The sequence below is a fragment of the Ailuropoda melanoleuca genome, chromosome 13 (assembly GCF_002007445.2).
Source record: "Ailuropoda melanoleuca isolate Jingjing chromosome 13, ASM200744v2, whole genome shotgun sequence".
NCBI lineage: Eukaryota > Metazoa > Chordata > Mammalia > Carnivora > Ursidae > Ailuropoda > Ailuropoda melanoleuca.
This window is the reverse complement of record NC_048230.1, coordinates 44246755-44267815: the sequence shown is the minus strand read 5'-3', so window position 1 is coordinate 44267815 and position 21061 is coordinate 44246755. Positions and strand designations below refer to the sequence as shown.

The 21061-nt window shown below is 67.2% G+C and overlaps 1 protein-coding gene across 1 annotated transcript in view; it reads right to left on the bottom strand.

The window, feature by feature from the left end:
- Positions 1-21061, bottom strand: part of BAHCC1 (BAH domain and coiled-coil containing 1) — a 56615-nt gene that overhangs the window by 13480 nt on the left and 22074 nt on the right. The window contains 9 exon segments of the mRNA XM_034640162.1: positions 1194-2018; positions 2566-2896; positions 3033-3205; positions 3402-3560; positions 3734-3939; positions 4259-4367; positions 4699-6438; positions 9476-9598; positions 20006-20185. Coding sequence (XP_034496053.1) covers positions 1194-2018; positions 2566-2896; positions 3033-3205; positions 3402-3560; positions 3734-3939; positions 4259-4367; positions 4699-6438; positions 9476-9598; positions 20006-20185 — 3846 coding nt within the window.

Below are 21061 nucleotides of genomic sequence, written 5' to 3'. Positions count from 1 at the left end.
GGGGTGGGGGGTTTTTTTTTTTTTTTTTTTTTTTTTTTTTTTTTTTTTTTTTTTTTTTTGGGCTCCAGGAGGGGAAAGTGGGGGTTGGGGGCTCCAGGAGGGGAGGGCAGAGTGGAGACCTGGCCATGGCATCTCGCTTGGTAACACACCCTGGTGACTGGGGTGCCTGGCCTGGGCCGCAGCTGCAGCGCCCACACTGGGACACATGTGGTCTACACGTGAGCGTTCATTCAATGAATGGGCGCCGGTCCAACAGGCATTCACATGCACAGACTGGGCGGCCACACGCAGCGCCCGGCATCCGCTCGGCACGCTCTGAACCAGCCACACTCACAGGGTGTCTCCGGGCAGCACCGGCCCTACCCGGGGGCCCCCGCCTCACCCTACAGCCCCCAGCCCTAAGCGAGGCCCTCCTCAGGGTCCAGCTGGGCGCCCACGTGCAGGGGCTCCCCAGCACACTGCCCTCGGCACAGTGCCGGGCCCGTCTAGGCGGATAGGAGAGTGACACGGAGGCCTCCGGGGAATAACTCAGCGAGGACATTACCTCGGAACAGCGTAAAAGGCAGCGAGCTTTACGCATCAGGGAACCAAGCGAGCGAGCGAGCCGAGAGACTTTGTTGGGCGCTTTCTATAAATATTACGAGCATAGCGCCTGGCTGGGGTGCTCCCCCTGGGGTTACTGTTCGGGCCGGGAGGGGGGTTTCCAGCCTGCCTGGGTTCCCCATGGGCTCCGGGCCAGCACTCACCGTGGGGTGGCCCTAGGTCCATGCCTGCACCCCGGGACTCTTCCGGGTGCGGGGAGCCCAGGAGCATCTCAACCGGCAGGTCAGCCCTGGGGCAGGAAGCACCAGCACCCCAGCCCCCAGCCTGGTGAAACTGCGGGGGACAGGTGGGTCTGAGGCCTGGGGACTGTCTCAGCCTCAAGCTACCTCCCCTGGGCCTGGGTGGGAGGAGGAGGTCAGGGCTGCACGCCTACAGAGGGGAGCACAGCCCTTCCTGCTTTCCCAGTTAGCCGCTAGCGACGACCCTAGAGGCCACTCCTCTGAAGCCAAGGGCCCTGCCCCCAGCCACCAGGGCCGGGGGTGGAAGGGCAGCTGTGGGGGCCACACTGTGGGACAGCGGTGCTGAAGCCCACGGTCTGGCCAGCTGATCCTGGGCCCCAGAGGGCTCCCAGAGGGTGGGGCGGTACTCACCTGGCAAAGCGGGCCCCCTCCTCTGCTGCTGGATCTCCAGGTCAGCCAGCTCACTGAGCAGGGCAATGCCGTGAGTCCCTGAGCTGCAGGGCGAAGGGCCTGTGCGTGGGGGTCCCGGGGCAGCGGCCAGCTGCGGGTCCGGCGGGCTGATGCCTGGCAGGTCCCCCAGGTCGATGGTGGCTGCCACCAGGGCGTCCAGGCCCAGGAGCGCCCCAGGCAGGCGGCTGTTCACGGAAGTAGGCCCCTGGCCCTCTTCCTCCTCCGGCTTGTCCTGAGCCTCAGCCCCCTCCTCCGACTCTGCTTCCCTGGGGGCCTGCTGCTTGCCTGGCCCGGCCTCATCGAGGACGCCTGGACTCCTCTGCTGCTGCGGGGCCTGGGGGCTGGCCCCTGATGAGGGCCCTGGCCCCACCTCCCCACCCCTGGACGCCGCGGCCCCCTCCTCTGCAGCCCCTCCCTGAGTAGAATGAGCCTGGCCAATGGCCTCGGGGCCCCCTCCCTCGAGGATGGCCCCACATCGCAGTTCTCGTAGCCCCTCCAGTGGGGTGGGGTCTGCTGCCTTCCCCAGGGGTCCCCGCTCGGCAGGGTGGGGGGTGGTGGCAAGGTCCTGGGTGGCCTCCCTGGCCCCTGAGGGCAACCCTGGCTCCTGTGGGCTCTGGGGGCTTCGGGGGGGCAGCTCCCCGGGCGGGAATGTCCTCGCTGGCTCAGGCTGGACCCGGGGGGCTGCAGTTTGCATAGTTTTGGGGTCCGAGAGGTCAGGACAGTGCACGCTGGGGGACAGGGAGAAGCCCGAGCTGGCCATAGGGCGGGTGTATCCAGGAGGCAGGTCTGCGAAAGAGCAGGTGTTGTCAGGAGGGGGCAGCTGTGAGTACGGGTGACCCTCTTCTAGATGGGGGAGGGTGGCCTCAGATCCCAGACTCACACCTGGGAGGGAGGGTCCCCGGCCCTCTGCCTTTGCCTTCGGAGCAGGTGAGACAGGAACGGGGAGCACGTTACACGACGGGGGGCTGAGACCCAAACTCCGGGCTGGGCTCATCTCCTGCCACCGTCCCTGGCAGGCCAGGCACTTTGTCACTGGTGGCCGCCACTGCTGGGCAGTGGAGCCCAACCCTCGTCCTGCCCTGTCTGCCAGGAAGTGGGGGGAGGTGGTGGGGACCCTGAGTGCTTCCCCCATGGAAGGACTGTGGACGGGGAAGGAGAGAAAGAACAGAGGACAAGCAACAGTGCCCTGGGCCCTGCCTGGGTAGGTGAGGGCACCCCTGTAGGTGCCCCATGAGGCGGCCCGCTCACTTCAGCTCTGCACACCCAGAAGTGGGAAAAGGCCTCAGAGTGGAAGGGGGCGGGCCAAGGTCAGCCCAGCGCGGCCCACTCTCACCTGGTTCCAACATGCTAAGGTTGGCGCCGGACCGCTGGGCCTCCCCACTCTTGTCCTCGGAGGTGGGCAGCTTGGAGCCTGGCCCGGGGCTGCCCGAGGGGCAGACGGATAAAGTGCACGGGGCGCTGGGGCGTGGTGGCGTTGTGGGGCAGCCGGTGGGGGGCTTCGGGGTAGGCGAGTGGCAGCAAGGTGACAGCTTGGCAGGGCCTACGGTGGCCGGTGAAGGGGTGCCCTTGGCTGTGGGGGTTAAGGCAACTGGCTTGTGGGTGGACTTCAGGGTCTTCTCCTGGGCGGGCTCCTCCAGCTCCGGGTGATGGTCCTCGGGCTTCCGCTGTCAGGGTGAGGGAGAGGCTCAGGGCATCGTCCCGCGGGCGGGGATTCCAGGGCCAGGCCCGGCTGGAGCATGAAGGGTCGGGAGGAGCGGTGCCCTGGGTGCCACGGAGGGGGGGGGCGCCTGGGGCAGGTACCTGGACGGGGGCCGCCCGCTGCTGCTGCTGCTGCTGCAGGGCGTAGAGCTCTTGCTGCCGCAGGAGCTGCGACCGGGGGTACACGGGGAGCTGGCCTGGGTGCTGCACGTGGGAGGCGGGGCCCCGGCCCCCATACATGGGGGGCCACAGGGAGGCCTGGTCCATGACGTCAGCTGCGGGGAGGGCCAGAGGAGCCATCAGACCCAGCGAAGACGGGACGCGGCCTGCGCCCCAGACACTTGAGTGACCCGTCTACCTCTCCCCTGCTTCCTGGGCAGTGGCCGGGGGCCTGCCTCGCTGCCCCACCCCCCGCGGGCTGCCCCCTTCCTCAGGCCCACTTCCCACACCCCACGTACCACAGCCTCTTACCAAGCGCGTGGGGGGCAGTGTGGGGTGTGGGCTCCGAGGGCAGAATGACTAGCTGTGCGGGGCTGTCCTGGGAGAGGGGGAAGACGGAGGGCATGGAGCCGGGCACGGAGGTGGTGAAGCCTGGGGGCAGGTTCTGGTGCAGGGCGGGGTGCCCAAGGCCTGGGGACACAAGCACAGCAGTAAGGCAGCGTGGAGCGGGGAGCCCAGGCCGGCCAGGCCCCGTGCTCTTGGGCCGGTCAGCCCCAGGCCAGCCCTGCCCGTCAAGCCCGGCCAGGACACATGCCCTGCCCCATGCCCGCTGGCTGTCCCCTGACTGCCCTCGGAGCACTGACCGTAGGAATGTCCCCCCATCCACAGGGAGGGGCTGCGGGTACGGGGCAGCCAGGGGGGGTGGGCAGGGTGCGGGTGGGAGGCTGGGTCCCCGCCCAGCTGGCCGCTCTGCAGGGAGGAACCGCTGGCGATCATGAGATGAGGAGCCAAGTCTCCGGGGCAGCCGCCTGCTGGGTGGACCCGGGAGAACTCCAGGCGGTCCTTGTCCCTGCGGGTGGGGTGGGGGGGGTGGCTAAGGTCAGCCGCCAGCCACCCACCAAGCTCTTCCACCCCATCCTGTCGACATCAGCCTTGGAGGGTCACGGGGACACCCCAGGATCAGGTGGGCCTGGGTACCAGGGGCCTCTGTCCCAGTTGTGGCCCTGACAGCGGAGGGAAGTCCCCAGAGCTCCCCCCGACACGACACGGGCAGAAGCCCCAGCAAAGCCCCGGGGGTGGGGGGAGTGCGCTACCCAGCGGCGTCAGGCCACTGTACCAGGGGCTGTGGCCTGGCTCCCGCCCCGCTCGCCAAAGCCCCCCGCTCTTACTGCAGCCGCAGCTCCCGGCCGGCCAGCCCCAGGCGGTCCTCAGACAGGCGCGCCCTTTCCTCCTCGGCCTCCAGGTCCAGCGCGTGCGCAGAGCGGGGCGCACTGCCTGCTGCACGGAGAGGAGATGGTAGAAGGGTGCAGGGTCGGGGTGGCAGGGGAGCCAGCGGCTGAAGCAAGCAGGGACCCCGCTTCGAGCCGTGGGGGCCAACGAACCGAGGGAGGGTCTCCTGCCTTGGCCTCAGGGGTTCTGCTGAAGGCAGGTGTGGGGAACTGGCGGCTTCGAGGGATGGGGCGGGCTGGTCAGCACTTGGAGGGACGGGACTGCTGACGTGGGGAGGGGATGGCAGAAGCGCCCAGGGCCCATCCCGGGGAAGCTTCAGACGGGCCCATGAGGGCAGGTCAGCCACACTCCCCGCCTCCCTCCCTGCCAAGGGGCCTACCTTTGAAGGTTGGGGCTGCCCGTCCCTGGCGCCCGGCATTGGCACTGTAGGCCGTCTCTGGCCGGCTGACCGTGTCCTTCTGCCGGGACAGGGCCACGGCGATGCCCACGGGCGGCTGCCTCACTTCCACGTCACTGTGCGGGGTGTCGTGCTCCCGGCTTCGGGCGCAGTCGGGCCTCTCTGCCTCGCTGGGGGCCTGGGCTGGGCCCTTGGAGGCTGGGAACTTCATATCCTGCTGGGCACAGCTGGCCTTGAGGCCGCCCAGACCCACGAAGGGCGCCTTCTGGCCAACGACCAGGGCTTGGTTGCTGTACTTGAGTAAGTTCTTCATGGCTGAGACCTCGTCAGGCGGTGCGGGCAGGTCCTGGGGCAGGAGGGCGGCCTGCTGCAGGCTGCCGCTAAAGGGGTCTAGGTAGGTGCCAGGCTTGCGCTCCTCGCCAATGGCCATGGCGGTGCCCTGGCCCGACTGGACGCTCCACGGGGGGAGGTGGGGCCCGCCGTAGCCCAGAGAGGCCAGCTCCAGGGACTTGCGCTTGGCTTCAGCCCCGCCGCCCCCTGGCTCTGCCTCGGGGGTCACCAAGTGCTGCTGATGCCGGATCCGGGCCACCTTCTGGGCCCCAGGGGGGCCTGCGGGGGTCTCCTTGCTGGCGGTCTTATCTAAAGTGCAGCAGGCCTGGGTGACCTTCCCACCCAGCGGGTCCTGGTGGCCTGGCCGGGCACAGTCCTGCGAGTGGGTGGGCAGCTCGAAGTAACCACTTTTGTCCAGACCGCCTTTGGGGAGCCCGGAGAAGGGGGTCTCGGGGCCTGTGCTGTTGAGATACTCCAGGCCCTTGAGCCGCGGGTTGAGTGCAGCCTCGAAGCCCCCAGGCCGCCGCTCGCCCTTGCCCTCGGCCTTCAGGTGGGCATAGGAGACCCCATAGGGCACGGCATGCTCGGGGGCCAAGGTGCCGTCGAGGTGTCGGTCTTTGCCCTCACCTGCCACGGCACAGGCCTCGGTGGCCTGGAAGGGGCGGCTCTTCTCAGCCAGGTGTCCCAGGGAAGGCACGAAGGTGGGCCCGCTGGCCTTCAGGTCTCGGGGGACTTTGTCCTGTAGCGGGCAGAGCCCGTCCGGGCCCGCGTGCAGCTGCAGGCAGGGGAAGGAGCCGGCGCCTGTGCTGAGGGGCGGGGGGGGCCCGGCGGACAGGCCGGATGGCACCGTATAGGCCACAGCATGATGCAGCATCTGCCGCCGCTCCAGGCACTCGCTGAAGGCCGGCCCGGGCTCCGCGGGGCCTGCCGCCTCCTTGGGGCAGCGCCCGGAGGCCGCGACGCCCACACCCGGCCGCACCAGCACGCCACCCGCACAGCTGGCCAGCGCGGCCTTGCCCATCTCGCCATTGAGCACCTTGGTGTTGAGGAGGCAGGAGGCGAGGTGCTTGGGGCGGCCCTCGCAGGCCCCTCGGGGCGCGACGCCACTCTCCTTGCAGTGGCCGTCTGCCGGCATGGGCAGCACCAGCTTGTGGCGCTCCTTGCCGCACTCCTCCTCCGCCGCCGGCCGCTCCTTGCCCTCCGCTGCCTTGCCGGCCTTCTCTCTGCCCAGAAGGAAGCGATCGATGTCCTTGGTGCCCTTCTGCAGGGGGCCGGCCTCACCTCGGTCACGGCTGCAGGAGCCGATGGGGTGGCCGGGGGCGGCCCGGGCCACGCCGGGGAAGTTGTGGTTGGCAGGCAGGAGGGTGGGCTGGGGAGGCAGGTAGAAGTTATCTGCATGCCAAGAGAACCGAGGTCACTGGGCGAGCTGAGGCAGGGGCTGGAGAGGTCCAACTTCCCCAGGACACAGGCTCTAGGAGCCTCTCCACCGCCACCAGCTGGCAGTGACCTGCGGCTACCGTCTGGGAAGGTTTACAGTCAAAAAAGACATCGTGTCCAGTTCCCCATGCTCACCACGTGGGATCGTACACCCCAGAGCACGGGCACAGTCATGCTGTGCGACCGTCCGTCTAGGACTCTCGGGTCATTCTAAACCACAGCGCTGTGCCCCGTCAATGGAACTCCAGCTCCTGTGAAGGGCCCAGACCCCTGCCTGCCCGGCACCCGGGGATGAGTGGGGGGAGCGCAGGAACAGGTGGCAGTGAGCGCTGACCAGGCATCTCCCCCGGCCATGCATCGCTGGGGGAGCAGGACCTGGGCCGGTCTTCGCAAACAGCCGCAGAACCTTCAACCGCCGGGGAGCTGAGGGCTGGCTAGGTGGACGGTGGCACACATGGCGTGGGGCAGGACACGGCCACCATGCAGCAGGCGGTGCCCAGACACCCAGCCACACGGAGCGCTGCAGGAGCACGACCGCGGGCGGTGGGACCATGCACGGAGGACCGCTGAGGGCCAGCTCTGACCAGGCCCCGGTGAGAGCTCAGACCCCTAGGACAGCATGAGGCCCCGTCTGAGGCTGGGCTGGTTGTGAAGGATCCGGGGAGGCCCCCAGCAACTTTGCATGGCCACTGTGGGTGCCTCTGGCTGGGGCTCTGGCTCAGAGACGAGGAAGTGACCCCAGCCGACAGTCCCTACTCCTAGCCTGTGACCGGCTTTCAACACCCTGCAGCTCGGGGCCCATGCAGGCGGGTGGGGGGTGGGTGGAGCCCCGGCTCCCTGTGCTGGGCTATGGCTTGCCGTCCAGCTTGGGCCCTTGGCCCAGGGCAAGCCCTTCCCGCCCAGGGCCATGCTCTCTCTGGGGGTCCCCGGCCAGCCATGGGGACGCCCACTGCTCCCAGAGGGAGGGCTGGGGTCCTGCCTCTGGGGACCTGGGGGGCTACCCCCCTACACCTAGCTGGGGTGGCAGACAGGCTGCGTGGAGGGCCTGGAGCCCAGAGGGGGCAGACAAGGGGGAACAAAGAACATTTGGAACTTGTAAAACTGTCCTCAGTCCAGAAGTTCCTTGTCAATTTCCTAAATTAAAACAAGGGGGAAGAAGGTAGCCTGGGTGAACCCTAATTAGCTTGATTTCCGAAACCCGAATGATCCTGGATGCGACCCCACCACAGCACTGAAAGCCGAGAGGCCACCAGCGCTCCAGGGTGCCGGCGACCTGCTGCTGGAGGGGGTACTGGCTCTGGTTCAGCCCTGACGAACGCTGTCCAAACAGCTGCACATGTAGGAGTTTGGGAGACCCAGCCCGTGGCCTGCGGGGGGCTGTCCTCGGGGGAGCAGGGCACCTGGCCCAAGCTGAAGGAAACGTGGGTTCCCTGGGAGCGTCCAGCATCTATCCATCCCCTGGGGGTGGGCATGGGGGGCTCTCTTGGCCCCCCCCGCAGGCCGGGTCTCATCTGCATTAATCCCAGCAGGCCAGTCCCGGGCTGGGTCAAGGCGGAGGCTTTCCCGACCTCAGCCGCCCTGCCAGGACCAAAGTCACAAGACACACCAATGTCCTGGAGTGGGAGGCTTGGGAGAAAGGGCTGGGCGGGGGGGGTAGGAGGACGGGAGGGTTAGCCATAGGCTCACCTCCCAGACTGCCTCGCTGCCGTCCCCTTCCTCCCCCGAGACCCCGTCTGATCTAACCACTACCTCTTGGAGCCCTGCCTGGCGTCCTGTCCATCTCCAAGACCCTGCTGGGTGCTTGCTGGGCCCCTCCTCTGCCTCCACGGAGACCCCCAGTCTTGGGGGTCCTTGGGCCCTCCCGAGCTGTGTCTGTCCTCACCCAGGGGGCTCCCGTGGCACGGACCCCCACCACGTGTGTCCAGCCTCCTCCCGGATACCACTGGGAAAGCCCCTGTGTGTGGACGATGGCCCCCCCCACCCCGAGCTGCACCCCTCCCACAGCCTGGCCACGGACGGGGGTCATCTAGGGCCTTGGTCCTCGTGTCCCAATCTGTCTATACCACCTGTCATCTGAAACATGTAACCAACCCAACAGTCTCCCTGCCCATCTCCTGGGCACCACCCAGACAGCCCTTTCTAAGGCCCAGATGAGATGGCACTCCACCCAAGAAAAACCTGTGAGACAGGGCCCGAAGGCCCCTGGCCACTCCCCACACCTGTCCTTTCTCCAGGCAGCCCCACCTCCCTCGGGCTCCTCGATGGGATCCACGCCCTGGAGGTCGGGCCTTTGCATGACAGTGTGTGCGTGCACACGGGAGAGCGTGCACGCGCGGCCCCACCAGTCCTGTCTTCTCCTCAGCAAAGCCCTGACCTCAGTGTCCCCTCTCCAGGGACACCTCTGGAGGCCCCCTTCTGCCAATGGAGGGAGAGCCCCTCCTCTGTGTGCTGGGACACACTGCTGCCCCAACACGGCCTGCAGACTCTGTGTGACCCGAGGGCCTGGTACGCAGCGGGGGGCCTGGGACTCGTGCCGCTCAGTGAGGCCACTGGTGCCGGCTCTTGGGGGCCTCCACACCCTGCCCGATGGCATTTTCTCCCTGGGCTGCCCAGGCGGGGGGAGGGGACAGGAAATAGGTGTGCGGGGCAAGGCTAGGTGCTGAGGGAGCTGAGCGCCACCACTCAGGACTGCGGTTACTGGAGACACTTCCACGAGAGCCAGAGAGGTCCTGGCTGTGGCTTCAGAGTGCTCACCTGGCCCCAGCGCATAACCTGCCTCTGGCCCTGCTCCTGGGACGTTCAGCCCTCCAAGAGCCTGAGAAGCAGGCTCACTCTCCTTCAGCCCCTCACCGCTGTGGCCGAGACCCAGGGGAAGGTCTGCCCAGGCGTGCCATCTTTACCCAGGGCCCCAGAAGCCCCCGGCCCCGTCCTGCCCGACCCTCCGGGATGCCCTGCGCCCCAGACCCCAGCACGGCCCCAAGCCAGCACTTGCCTTTTTGGGTTCCATAGAAACGATGTTGCCCGTAGAGAACATTGCTGTTTCCATGGTGATCCAAGTGGCTCATGGGTAGGAAGGTGGATGCCAGACTCCCCGAAAATCTGGGGTACCCTGGAGCTAGAGAAGCAAGGAGACTGGCTACAGAGTCACCTCCCAGGCTGAGGCTGTGGCCACCCCAACCCCAGGGAGGTGAAAAGCGGTGGGCAGCCCGGGGGCGACGCCCCGCAGAGCCGGGTGCATAGTCCGCCGGTGGGAAATCAACCCATCAATACATCATATTAACTCTGACTCGACTAACATCATCCCTCTGGTGCGGCACAAATTGAATTGCTGATGGGCTGGGAGAGGAGGATGGGGGACGGTGGAGGGTGCCTGTGCTTCCTCCCCCAGCAGCCCTCGGCAGCGCGGGAGCTCCGGGCAGGGCAGCAAAGCGGCTCTGGAGAGGCAACCTGGGAGGACACACATGCTGGACACGGGCTCGACTCCCAGCCAGCACGGCCAGGGCCAGACACCCCCTTGGCCTGCGACGTCCAAGCTACTGGGCAGCTCCGGGGTCGGGCAGCCCACGCCCTGGGGCTGGCGCAGTTGGGGTGTGACAGAGCCCTGTCTTGCTGGAGGCGGCTGGCCCTGCGGGCTGTCCATGGGCTGGGCCTCCTCTGTGCTCTGCGATCTACAGAGGGAGCTGGCCCCCAGCCCGGAGACCCTCCCTGGCACTTCTGAGTCATGCCAGCCAGGCCCTTCTCTGTCCCCCTGGGGCCTAAACTGTCCTCCAGGCCTGGCCCTGCCCAGCACAGGAAAATCAGCCGCACCCTGGCCCCCCATCCCCGCCAGCCGTGGACCTTGGGGGCTCCAGCTACCTGGGACACACACTGGCCCGGAAGGGATGAAGACGGACAGAAGTTAGCATGGTCCGGGAGGCCCGTCCAGGCCCCGGGGCCCTGGCCAGGCACATGTGTGTCTGCTGGATGCCCAGAGCCACCAGTCACCTCGAATGTGGCTCTTCACCACCAGTAATTCCTGACCTGGCCGAGCAGGGAGGGGTGGCAGTGCGGGCCCATTGCCGGGGCCGCCGAGTGGCCAGCTGGGCGGTGGCGGGCAGGACAGTCTTCCTCTAAGACTTGTGCTTTGAGCCAATGCTCTGAACTTTTTCTCTGTGGAAAATCTGCTCGGTAGGAGTTTCTCTTGGGGACCCCATGATTGTCCCAAGAGTGGCCGGCTCCTGGGAGTAGCTTCCCACCCTTCCGGGCAGCCTTGGCTGCCAAGAGGGAGCAGCCATCCAGGGGTTTCCCCAGGGAGCAGGGCCACAGGGACAGGGAGAGGGAGGAGCTGCCACGGGGCCTTGCAGACAGCCATCCCGGAAGGGCAGGCCAGGCCAGGTCCCCAGGCGAGAGGCTGTCGTAGGCATGCCGGGAGCCACACGCCTGGGGACCAGGGGCACCGGCACCCCCTCTGAGTGTGCCACAGTGGGGTCCATTCCATCTTGCTCATCAACTGTTTTCCAAACTCCATTTATGACTGAACCCTCTGAGGCCCCACTGGAACATTCCTTGTAACAGCTGGTGGCTGAGCACTCCACAGAGTAACTTGTGGGAAACACCTTTCCAGAAGGGGCAGGGTCAGAACCACAGGACAGACCTCCAGGCCCCCATGTCCTCAGAGGGCCTGGGGGATTCGCTCATGGCCGGAGGTGGGCCTGCCGGATGCCGAGGCTGCCTGGGGGTCGGGGGGAGGCCAGAGGCCGGTGGGGCCTGGCTGTATCTCAGTGGGGGGGGCGGCTGTGGGTGCACGGGGGGGCAGCCCGGAGGCCACTGTCATTATCAGGGGCCCGGGAGGCCCGCGCCTGGCCTGAGGCTGGGGGAGCTGTGCCGGCGTGGGGCAGGCTGTCTCTCAGCTCAGAGGTTGCGAACGGGGCTGCAGGAGCAGAGCCTGGACTGGAACACGGCCAGCAGGGAATGGGGGTGCTCCCGGATCCCCCAAGAGCAGGCCCCCATTCCACATGGGGTGGCCTGCCACCCGATCCCAGCGGGCCCTGCGGCAGAGGCAGGCCACCCTCCAGGCCCTAACGATGCCATCTTACGTCCTCCGGCCCAGTGGGTCCGAGGTGAAGCTGTGGAGTCGCCTCCCCGAGGACCGTTCTACGCAGAATGTGTCCCGGGTCCCACAGGCTCGCAGCACCCCGCTACACCGGCCCCATCTGCAGCCTCCAAGAGGCCCTAGAGGTCTCCCTGCTTCGGGCTCACACCCCTGGGCTCATCTGAGGGCCTGGGAAAGGTGCCAATGGCCGCCCTGGCCTGTCCCCTTGAGCCCCTCCTGCTGAGGGCAGGGCTGGGTCCGGAGAGCCTGGCCAGCTGGCTGGTCTGTGTGCCGAGACACATCTGGAACAGCTGCTCCCGAGATTAAACTCAGCTCCTGGAAGCCTTGACAAAAGCTGAGAGCGGGCCGGGGACGGGAGCAGCAGGGCAGGGGGGCCAGGCCTGTGTGCGCTGTATGGGGGGAGCGGTGAAACCACCACAGCTGTCCCCTTTTAATTGGCTGCTGTTAAATGTTTTACGGGCCTCGTTTTGGTAAACAGAAGTCTGTAAATGCCTCCTTCCCAGAACCCGTTTCCCGGGCATGGACCCCCCCCCTACCCCGTGACCCCCTCGGGAGGTCCAGGCCTGCAGCCCACCCGGCCTCTTGGGGAGCAGGCGCTCAGCTGGTGGGGTGGGGGTGGTGAGGGTACGGCCTGAGCTGGTGGCCGTCCAGGCCGGGGCGCAGGGGCCCCGCTCCCACCTCCAGCCTTCCCTGGGAGACCCCAGAGGGGATTTGGGCTGGGGGGAGGAAGTCGGGGGCCCACGGGGGGAAGAAGCAGCAGAAGGGGCATGGGCTGGGGCCTGGGGGGGCTGGAAGGGGATCTGGGGGGCTCCTAGCCCAGCCCTTTCCCCCGACATGATCATGCTCTCTGAACTGAGGAAAATAAACAAGGATTTTACAAACCAGAGCAGCTGTTCTGAGAAGGCATCGGCCAGGGCCGATGTGGCTGGGACCCCCGGCCGCTAGCTTTGAAGGGGCTGTGGCGGGGGGGGGGGGGGGTGAAACGTGGGGGCTTCGGTCATCAGGAGGGCTCGAGGCACAGGGAGCGGGGTGGGGGCTGGACACCCAGGAACCCAGGACCAGAGGTCCTCAACCCCACACTCCTTCAGGGGACAGTGTGGTCTGGGACCCCCTTCCCAGACCCTTGTAACCCTTGCGGTTGGGGCTACTGTGACCACCTTAAGGGACAGGTGGTGATTGCGTGTAAATCAACGGTCCATGGTGGGGGGCCAGGCCCCGGGCCCATCCCTGGGCTCCCACTGCCCTCGAGGCCCTGGGGGGCCTTGATGAGCTCTGAGGCAGAGCCCCGGGCCTCAGTGGGCGTCTCATGGCGGACACCCTCCATCTGCCGTCGCTTCTGTGAGCCGCCAGGAGACTCAACCTAGTCCCATGACAGAAGGGACAGCAGGGGACAAAGGGTCAAGGCCACCGCCCGATGGGTGTAATGAAGCACAAACAGTCACGCGGTGGGCAGAAGCAGTGCATACCCGGTCCCTGGGCTGCTGGGGGCAAGTGACCCCACACCGCGACCCCTTCGCTGGCTCTCCGGGAAGGTCGCGGGAAGTTGGGGGGTGGGCAGAGGACAGCAGGCAGCCCACCCCAGGTAGGGGCTGCTCCGAAGGCAGGTCTGAAGCACAGCAGAGATAGGAACAAAGGCAGGGACACTTTAGAGGGGACACGGGCAAGAAGACAGGGGTGCCATGGAGGGCGGGGTGAAGAGGTGGGTGCCTGGGAGGACCCAAGGCCCGCTGCAAGCCCCTGAGCCACGAGGAAGGAGGGGCGGCCCCGGCACCCCCGTGCCTGCCCTCCTCTCCCAGTGGAACCACTTGGCCCACCCCACAGCACCTCCTTACGCCTGGGTCCCACTGCAGTCCTTCCCCACCCACCCCGGGCCAGACCCGGAACCTCTGCTCCACCAAGGCTGGGGGGCGGCAACCCCCCGACCCTGCCCTCCCAGGGGCCGCCTTCCTAGGGGGGGTGCTGGGCACCGCTCTCGCGTCTCTCAGGAGGCCAGGTCTGGGGGCATGGGTGTGGCCAGCCAAGCAGAGGACCGGGACTCTCTGGGGGAGGCTGGGGGTCCCCAGCGCAGGCCCACAGAGCTCAGTAGACTCCTGCCACCTTCCCTCCGCCAGGGTCCTGCCTTTCCGCAGCAGGCACCCCGTCCCCAGGCCACCTTGGCAAACAGCACTGCCATCTCCCTGGAGGGGTCACCCTCCCCTATCCTGAGGCTCCAATCCCTGGACGAGCCTTGAGCTGGGGAGGCGGGCCGCCAGGAGGGTCCCAGCGTCAAACCCCGAAGGCAGCTCCCCAGAACATGACCACTGGGGGCGGGCTCTGAGGAACCCGACTGCCCGTCTGGCCAATCAGAGCCCCGTCTCCTCTGGGTCAGGCCCACTCTTGGGGGGTTCAGCAAGGGTCAGCCCCTCCAGATGCAGCCCCAGCAGACCTTGCACCCCCGCCTGCCTGCTGGCCCTCATGGATCCCACCCTGGCCCAGCCACACTCCTGTCAGTCAGGATGCTGCCACACGTGGCCGGCTAGGGGTCCTGGCCCCACGCCTGACCCTAACTGGACGCTGGCTCTCAGCCACGTGACACCCCTTCCAGGATGTCAGTGGGTTTCAAGTGTGGCACACAAGTCTACTAAATGACAGTGACCACCCAGAATGCTGGGTTCAGAAGGATTCTGAGGCTGTACCCACATGCCGTTGGAGTGCTGTGATTGACTAGTAATGTCTGCCCTGGGAAGGGGAGGAGCGTTGGCAGCCAGCTGGCAGGACCCGGGCCATCCCTGCTCTAGTGTCTGAAGAGAATAAGCTTGCAACAGCCCCCTCCCCGTGTCCTCCCTGCTTCCATCCAGAGGCCCCCTCACACTTGGTGGTCAGACCCGTGGGTGTCCACACTGGGCTTTCAGAGTGAGACTCCCTCTCTGGGATGGAGTGGACTTCGCAAGCTCAGCGCTCAGGGAGAGCCCACGCCTCAGCCTCCCGCAGCTGGGGTTCGGGGCCCCGGTGTGGGCTACTGGTGGTTTCGGTCTCATCCTATCTGTCAAAGTCCCGGTTCGGCAGCTCCACGCATTCACACTGCCCCCCACTGCCCAAGGTGCGGGGCCTGGCAGCCCTGGTCTCCTCCCAGGCCCAGAGGAGTGCTAAGAGCAGGGGAAGGGGACGGGCTCCTGTAGGCGTCTCTGGACGAGTGGGCAGCCTGCCTGGGATCCGGGCAGTTCATGGACCGTCCTGGGCTCCTGGCACACGCTCTGCATGGAGGAGCAAGGCTCAGGCTGCCCAAAGCACAGAGGCAGAGCCCCTCAGAGCGAGGTGGGGCAAACCGGCGTGACCCCCAAAACCTTCACTGACATCCCACAGTACAACTCTGGCTGCTAGGAAGCCATCCAGGGGCGGCCACCTGCCCTCCAGAGGGCTCCAAGCCCTGTAGTTAGGGTGGCCTGGCCACACGCAGGCCAACATGCCTGGGCCACGAGAACACCCCAACCCAGCCCCACATACGGCTGGGCCGCAGACAGGCCATCTTCCCCGAGCGGTGACACAGGGACCTCTCCCCAGCGTGGAGGGTGCTGTCCTCACACGCACTCCCTCTGCAAATGTCAGCCCAGGAAGGGGCCAAGGCTGCTGGCCCAGTGGTGGACAGCTGCCACAGGGCACAAGCCAGGACAGAGTGGTCGCTGGTGAATGCCCAGGGAGGCCTCCACCTGGAACGGGCTGGCCAGGAGGCCATGCTTTGACTGTATCACGCTGGGTCAGAAGGGCTCTTCTGGTCCGGGCAGTGTGCAGCTGGGGCAATGGAGGCCCAGACGCGCCGTGGGCTCCCAGCCTCTCAGGCACCACTCTTGAGCAGTGACGATGACCCCTGCAAGGGGCAAGGGCCTTGGGCCTGGTCCCGCACGGTCCTGATTCCCCCTGCCCCTCACAACTACCTGGGCACGGGGCCGCAGGCACCCCGGCTTGGGTCCCCATAGGAGCTGGAAAAGGGCGAAGCTACCCCCGACACAAGGAAGGCGGAGGGAGACAGGGTTTGGGGACACCCGGGGCCTCCGAGAGAAAGGGAGCAGTGGACAGCCTCCCAGTCAGCCTCTCCGGACTCGAAGCCCACCACACACTTTCCCAAGCCTGTTTCCTCCCCTATAAAATGGGGAGCCGCCCACATACCATGGTGTTGCTCAGAGAAGTAAACAAGGCCAGAGCCATCCCTGGGCCAGGGTCAGCACAAAATGTCATTATCGCGAGCACCACAGCTGTGCTCCTGGCCTGACCTAGAGCCAGGGACTGGCCCTGGCCTCCCGACCTCAGGGCCACCTGTGGCCTCAGGACCCGGAGCAGCACCGGGCAGGCTGGGCCAGCAGAGTGGCCCCTGCCCGGGACTAGCCTCCCAGGGATCAGGTTGGGACCTGTGCTCCCAGCAACCAATTACACAAGTCAGGAGCCCCCTGAAGGAAGCCTGCCCGAGCCCCACGGTCAGGCCTGCAGCTGGGGAGTGGACTGCAGGCTGGGACCCTGATGGGGACATGGACCAGGGCAGGGTACAGCCAGGGATGGGGGGCACCGGCAGGGGTCAGGGAAGGCTGGCCACACAAAAGCCCCAAGGAGGCTCTGGAGGGGGTCCGAGGTCCACAAGAGACGGGCCTCCCTGATTTCCGTGTTGGGACCCAGGGAACTTGGGGCGCCTTCCCACATTCTGTCCTCAGATCGCAGAGCAGTCAGCTGTCTCCACGAGCCACCTCCTTCCTTCCAGCATGGGCAGGGGTCAGGGAGGCAGGGCGAGGGGGCGCAGATGTGGGCGCCTCCTTTCCCGCTCAGTGGTTCTGGGGGGGCAGAGTCCCAGGAGATCTGAGCCGTCAGGGAAACTGAGGCCAGGAGAAGAAGGAGCTGACAGGGCCTGGGGCGAGGGGCCGGGGTCCAGGGCGGAGACACGCCTCAGACAGCTCCTCCAGATGGTTCTGGAATACAGAGCTCCAGGAGGCAGGATGACCTCTGGGGTCATGCAGAGATGGTGGAAGCTGGGTGACACCTTGGTCCCTCACACAGACATGCTCCAGGCTCCCACTCCCTCCCCAGCGTTCCCATGAGGCTGAGGCCTGAAGTCCTGGAGGGGCAGCTGGCAGGATGTGGGAAACTGGGGTCTGGGAGCAGCAGGGAGCGCCCACTGGAGGCTGGCCCAGCCCCAGAGGGAGGCCCGCGGGGCCCACGGCCGGGGATGGCACGTGGGCCTGCTGCCTCCCAAGGCTCCCCCTCCAGGTGGCACAAGAGACCACGAGTATCCCGGGCTGTGGTGCACAGCAGCTAGGGGCCCCATCCCTCCCCAGCTGAGCCCCCAGGAACAGAATCCCCTTTCACCGGCCCTGTGGGTGGTCCCAGGCCGGCAGCTGGGGGTGGGGTGGGGAGAGAGGGGCCAGGCTCCATGACAATGGGACCAGCTGTGCTGTGTGCCCCCCCTGCTCGGACCCACCCAGGGCAGCTGGGCTGGACACTGGCTCACCCCTGCCCTGGGCCAGTTCCGCCGCCCACTCCCACCTAAGCCTCAGAGGAGAACTTCCAGCTTCCGGCAGGACCCTTCATTTGGGCGAGCCTAGGAGGCCAGGAGGCTCTGCCCCAGGCCAGATGTTCGGGGGCGGCTCCTCTAGCGCCAGGGTGCCTCCCCTGCACCCCAGCTGCTCTGCCCGGGATGCAGGAAGCCTGGGCCCTTGCTCTGGGGGCTGCCCCCCAGCTGGCGAGCTAGGTCCGCCAACAGAGAGGTGGGGAGTCCTGTCTGGAGTTGGCGGGGTGGGGTCACCTGGTCTCTCCTCTGACCTGGCCCCCACCTGCTGCCCTGTCCTGGCCTCCTGGCCCTTTAGGGGCCCAGCCCTGGGCCAACCCCAGGTCAGGGAGGGGGTGGTGCACAGGCTTTGCGGGGCACCTGCCACCCTGCCCATCCTGGGGGCCGTGGAAGGAAGCAGGACGAGGGTGAGAGCCAGATCTCTAAGCAGCCCGCCCAGGCAGCCCACCATGCCTGCCGGCCCCCACTCTCCGGCCGTGTCGCGTGCCCCCCGCCCGCCTCACCCCCCTTCTCTCCGAACACACACGGCAGAGAAACAGGCCCCAGCACGCGGGGAGCCAGCTGGCACCCAGTCAAACTAGCAGCCAGGCACGCTGCCAGGGCAGCCAGCCAGCAAGCGCTGCCACTCGCTCCGGCCCCACCCGCCCGCCGGCCTTTACGCTCCAAGCTCGCAGCGAGGCAGCCGGCACCACGTGGCCTGTCGGGGGAGCGAGGCTGCAGCAGGCAGACAGGCAGAGGGCGGAGGGCAGGGGAACCCCCGCAGGAAGGAGATCCCGAGGCGGGGCAGCTCAACGGAAGGCAGAGAAAAGGGAGATGGCGAGGGGGTAAACTGAGGCACAGGCCTGGAAGGTATGTGTGGTTGCATGGTCCCCAGGACACCCACACACCAGCTACCCTCAGGTAGGACCTGGCAGGTCGGGGCGGGGGCAGGGGGTGTGCTCTCCCCTTCAGAGCCGCTGCCCCTTCCGAGGCCCACTTTCGGCCTTGGTCAGGCCCTACTCCCTACACGCCCTGTGCTCTGGAGGCGGGGTGGGTGGTTAAGAGGCCACATCCTGTCTTCCGTCGTCCTCTGTCCACCTGCCCTTGCCCACTGAGCCCCTCGCCGTGGCAGGCATGCTCTCCCCCAGCAGGCTGCGGGCATGTCGAGCCCCAGGCGGTGCAGGCAGTGTTTGGGGGCTGGGTGGAGGGACAGGCCTCAGCGCTGGCCTGAGGGGGGCAAATGTCCTCAAGTGTGGCCTAGCCCTGACCCTCTTCCCACTCAGGCCACAGAGAAGCCTCTGGAGCACTCTGGCCAAGGTGGAGGCAGGCCCGCACAGGCTAGGGTGCCCCACCCCCAGCCAGGTGGACTCCCCTGGGGCTGCAGCTCGAGGTGGCCGGGTGCCCCAAAGGCTACCAGCCGCTCGGCTGGTGTAGCCGTTGGCTCAGGGGAAGTGAGTGGCGGGAGGCCGTTGAGGGCGCTGTCTGCAGCCTGCCTCCCACCCCGCCCTCTCCACAGCCCGCAGGGGGCAGGACGGGGACACCTTCTCCCCAAGCCCCAGGGCAGGTGGCACTGCCCACAAACCGCCCTCCATGCTGGCGAGGTCCCCAAGGGGGGGACAGAGGGGAAGGGGATACACGCCTCCTGAAGCAGAGCTGCCACCCCGACCACGGGCCACCCGTGCATGGAGGGGAAACTGAGTCAGCCAGCCCGGGTGTGCCCGTGCGCCTGGGGCTGGGGCTGGGCCTGGGTGGGGCCGTGGCCGTTATTCCGTTACTTTATTTTGAGGTGGTCCCCCCTTTTTTTTTTTTTGGGGGGGGCGGGGGGAGAGGTGCGGAGAGTCTGGGGCCCACCCACAGCCGCAGCGAAGCTCGAGCCAGGGCCCAGCCCCCTCTGCACCGGTTCTCCCCTGGGGAGGCCCCTCAGCGTGCAGGGGCAGGGAGCCCGCGGGGTGGAGGTCAGTGTGGGCCAGCGATCCTGCTCTGCCCGCCCGAGGCCTTGGGCCGCCCTGGCCTCCCCACCGGGAACGAGGGCCGCTCCTTATCGCCTGCCCAACACGGGCCCTCCGCACAGTGCTTAAGGCCCAGATTATTTTAACAACTGTCCCTCACTTGTCACCTGTCCTGTTTGGAAAACAGCCCCTTTCTTGTTGCACAAAGAGGTTTCTCTGGCTCTCCAGCAGCGCTGGGCGCTAATCTCCCCGCCTGGAACACGCGGCGGGCGCAGTGTGTGGGTGCGCGCTCGGCAAACGTGGTGCCTGCCGCCCAGCAGTCACTGAGTTACGGCGGTGCCGGTGCCAGGAGCGGAGAGCCCTCTGCGCCCGCTGCCAACAGCAATTACCTCTCCGCGTGCCAGCCAGCGCCGCCGGGCTTAACCCTTCCCAAGCCGCCGGGATACCAGCAAGCACGGGCCTAGGGCTGCTACCCACGTCACCGCGCCAGGGGGCTGAACAGACCGCAGAGAGCTGGGGACACTGCGGGGAGCCCCAGAGTCCCAGAGGGGCCTCCGGGGGCCTTCCTGCCAGGCACACAGCCTGTGTGCGCAGGGCTGCGTTCCACAGGAGGCCAGGGGCCTGGGAGGGACTCTGCTCATGTTGACAGCTCTCTCCTCCCCACCCCTCCCTCCCGGCGGGCACATCTGGAGCCCACACCTCCCCGAGTCTGGGGAGGTGGGTGCAGCCCCAGGCAGAGGGTGCAGCCCGGCCCCGGCCCGCCCAGCTGTGCTCCACATTTCCTCGGCTCCCCCAGAGCCCCCTCGGCCCCACCTCCTTCCCTCCCTCTCTGCCCATCTGTGCTGCACGTCTGGCTGGGACCATGGCCTGGTTCCCCCCCACCCTGTTTCCAACCAATTACCACCTCCCCCGTGGGGGCTTCCTCCGCAGGCCACAGCAGGGGAGCCCCTTTTCTCGCCCCCGCCCCGGACTTACCTTCATGGGAGTGGGAGAACCAGATCTGGGAGGTGGCGGGGTGGGAGGTGCGGTAGGCCTGCTCCGAGGGGGCTGGGGCGGGGCCGCTGGGGTGCGTGGGGGCCGCGGAGCCCAGGCTGCCGGTGAGAAAGCTGCCCATGAAAGAGGAGGCCGGAGAGTTCCCCATCAGGCGGCTGCCGGCTGTGGACACAGGGGTGGGGGGGCAAGAGTGAGTCTGGGCAGGGCAACCCCCCAGGGAGCCCTGCCCGGTGCTGACTCTCGAGCCCCCAACTCCCGGGGCTTCTGTCTTCAAATAGCCGAGGGGCCTCCGGCAGGAGAACCCGCCTGCCCTGCCCGACAGGCGTGCTCGGGGTCTGGTGCCCTCCCGTGACCGTTTGCACTTCTGCCCCCCGCCCCCCAGCAGCCAGATGCCAAGCACTGTGTCCCTGGGGAACAAGCTGGTCTGCGGGGGGGAGGGGGCTTTTCCTCTGAGGCAGGGCCCCTTTCTCCCAGGCCCTGGTCCCTCTGCCGGGGCAGACCTGCCAGACTGCTTTGCCCACACCTCCCAGAGAGCTCCAGCGTCAGCAGAGGCCCTGCCCCAGGTCTTCGAGCCCCGCAGCCTCTGCCCACCCCCCGGGCAGCACGGGGGGGACGGGCCTCTCCCCACAGTGGGGTCCTTAACCTTCTCCCCCAGGTCCAACCGACGGACTCCTCTGCCCCGTCCCAGGTGAGCGAGACCGAAACGAAGGCCTCAGAGGAAAGGATGAGAGAAGCCTGAGGAGGAAGTGAGGACCCGCTTTTCACAGCCGCCAGGGTCTCTCGGGCTCGGCCGGGGTAGGGCCGACAGGCAGGCGCACAGTCATCTGCCTCCCAGACCCTCTGCGCTTCCCCCGGTAGCTGGCCTCGTGGCCCTCCAGGTCCACCAGCACCCTCGCCACTGCCTCCCCTCTGCCCAAATCCAGTGGCCATGGCCAGGCTGAGCGAGCCTCCCTGGATTTCCACGCCGACTGGGCATCTGCGCTCACAGACCGCAGTTCGAGGAGCAGCTCCCCGGGCCTGGGGGTGGTTTGGGGCTCC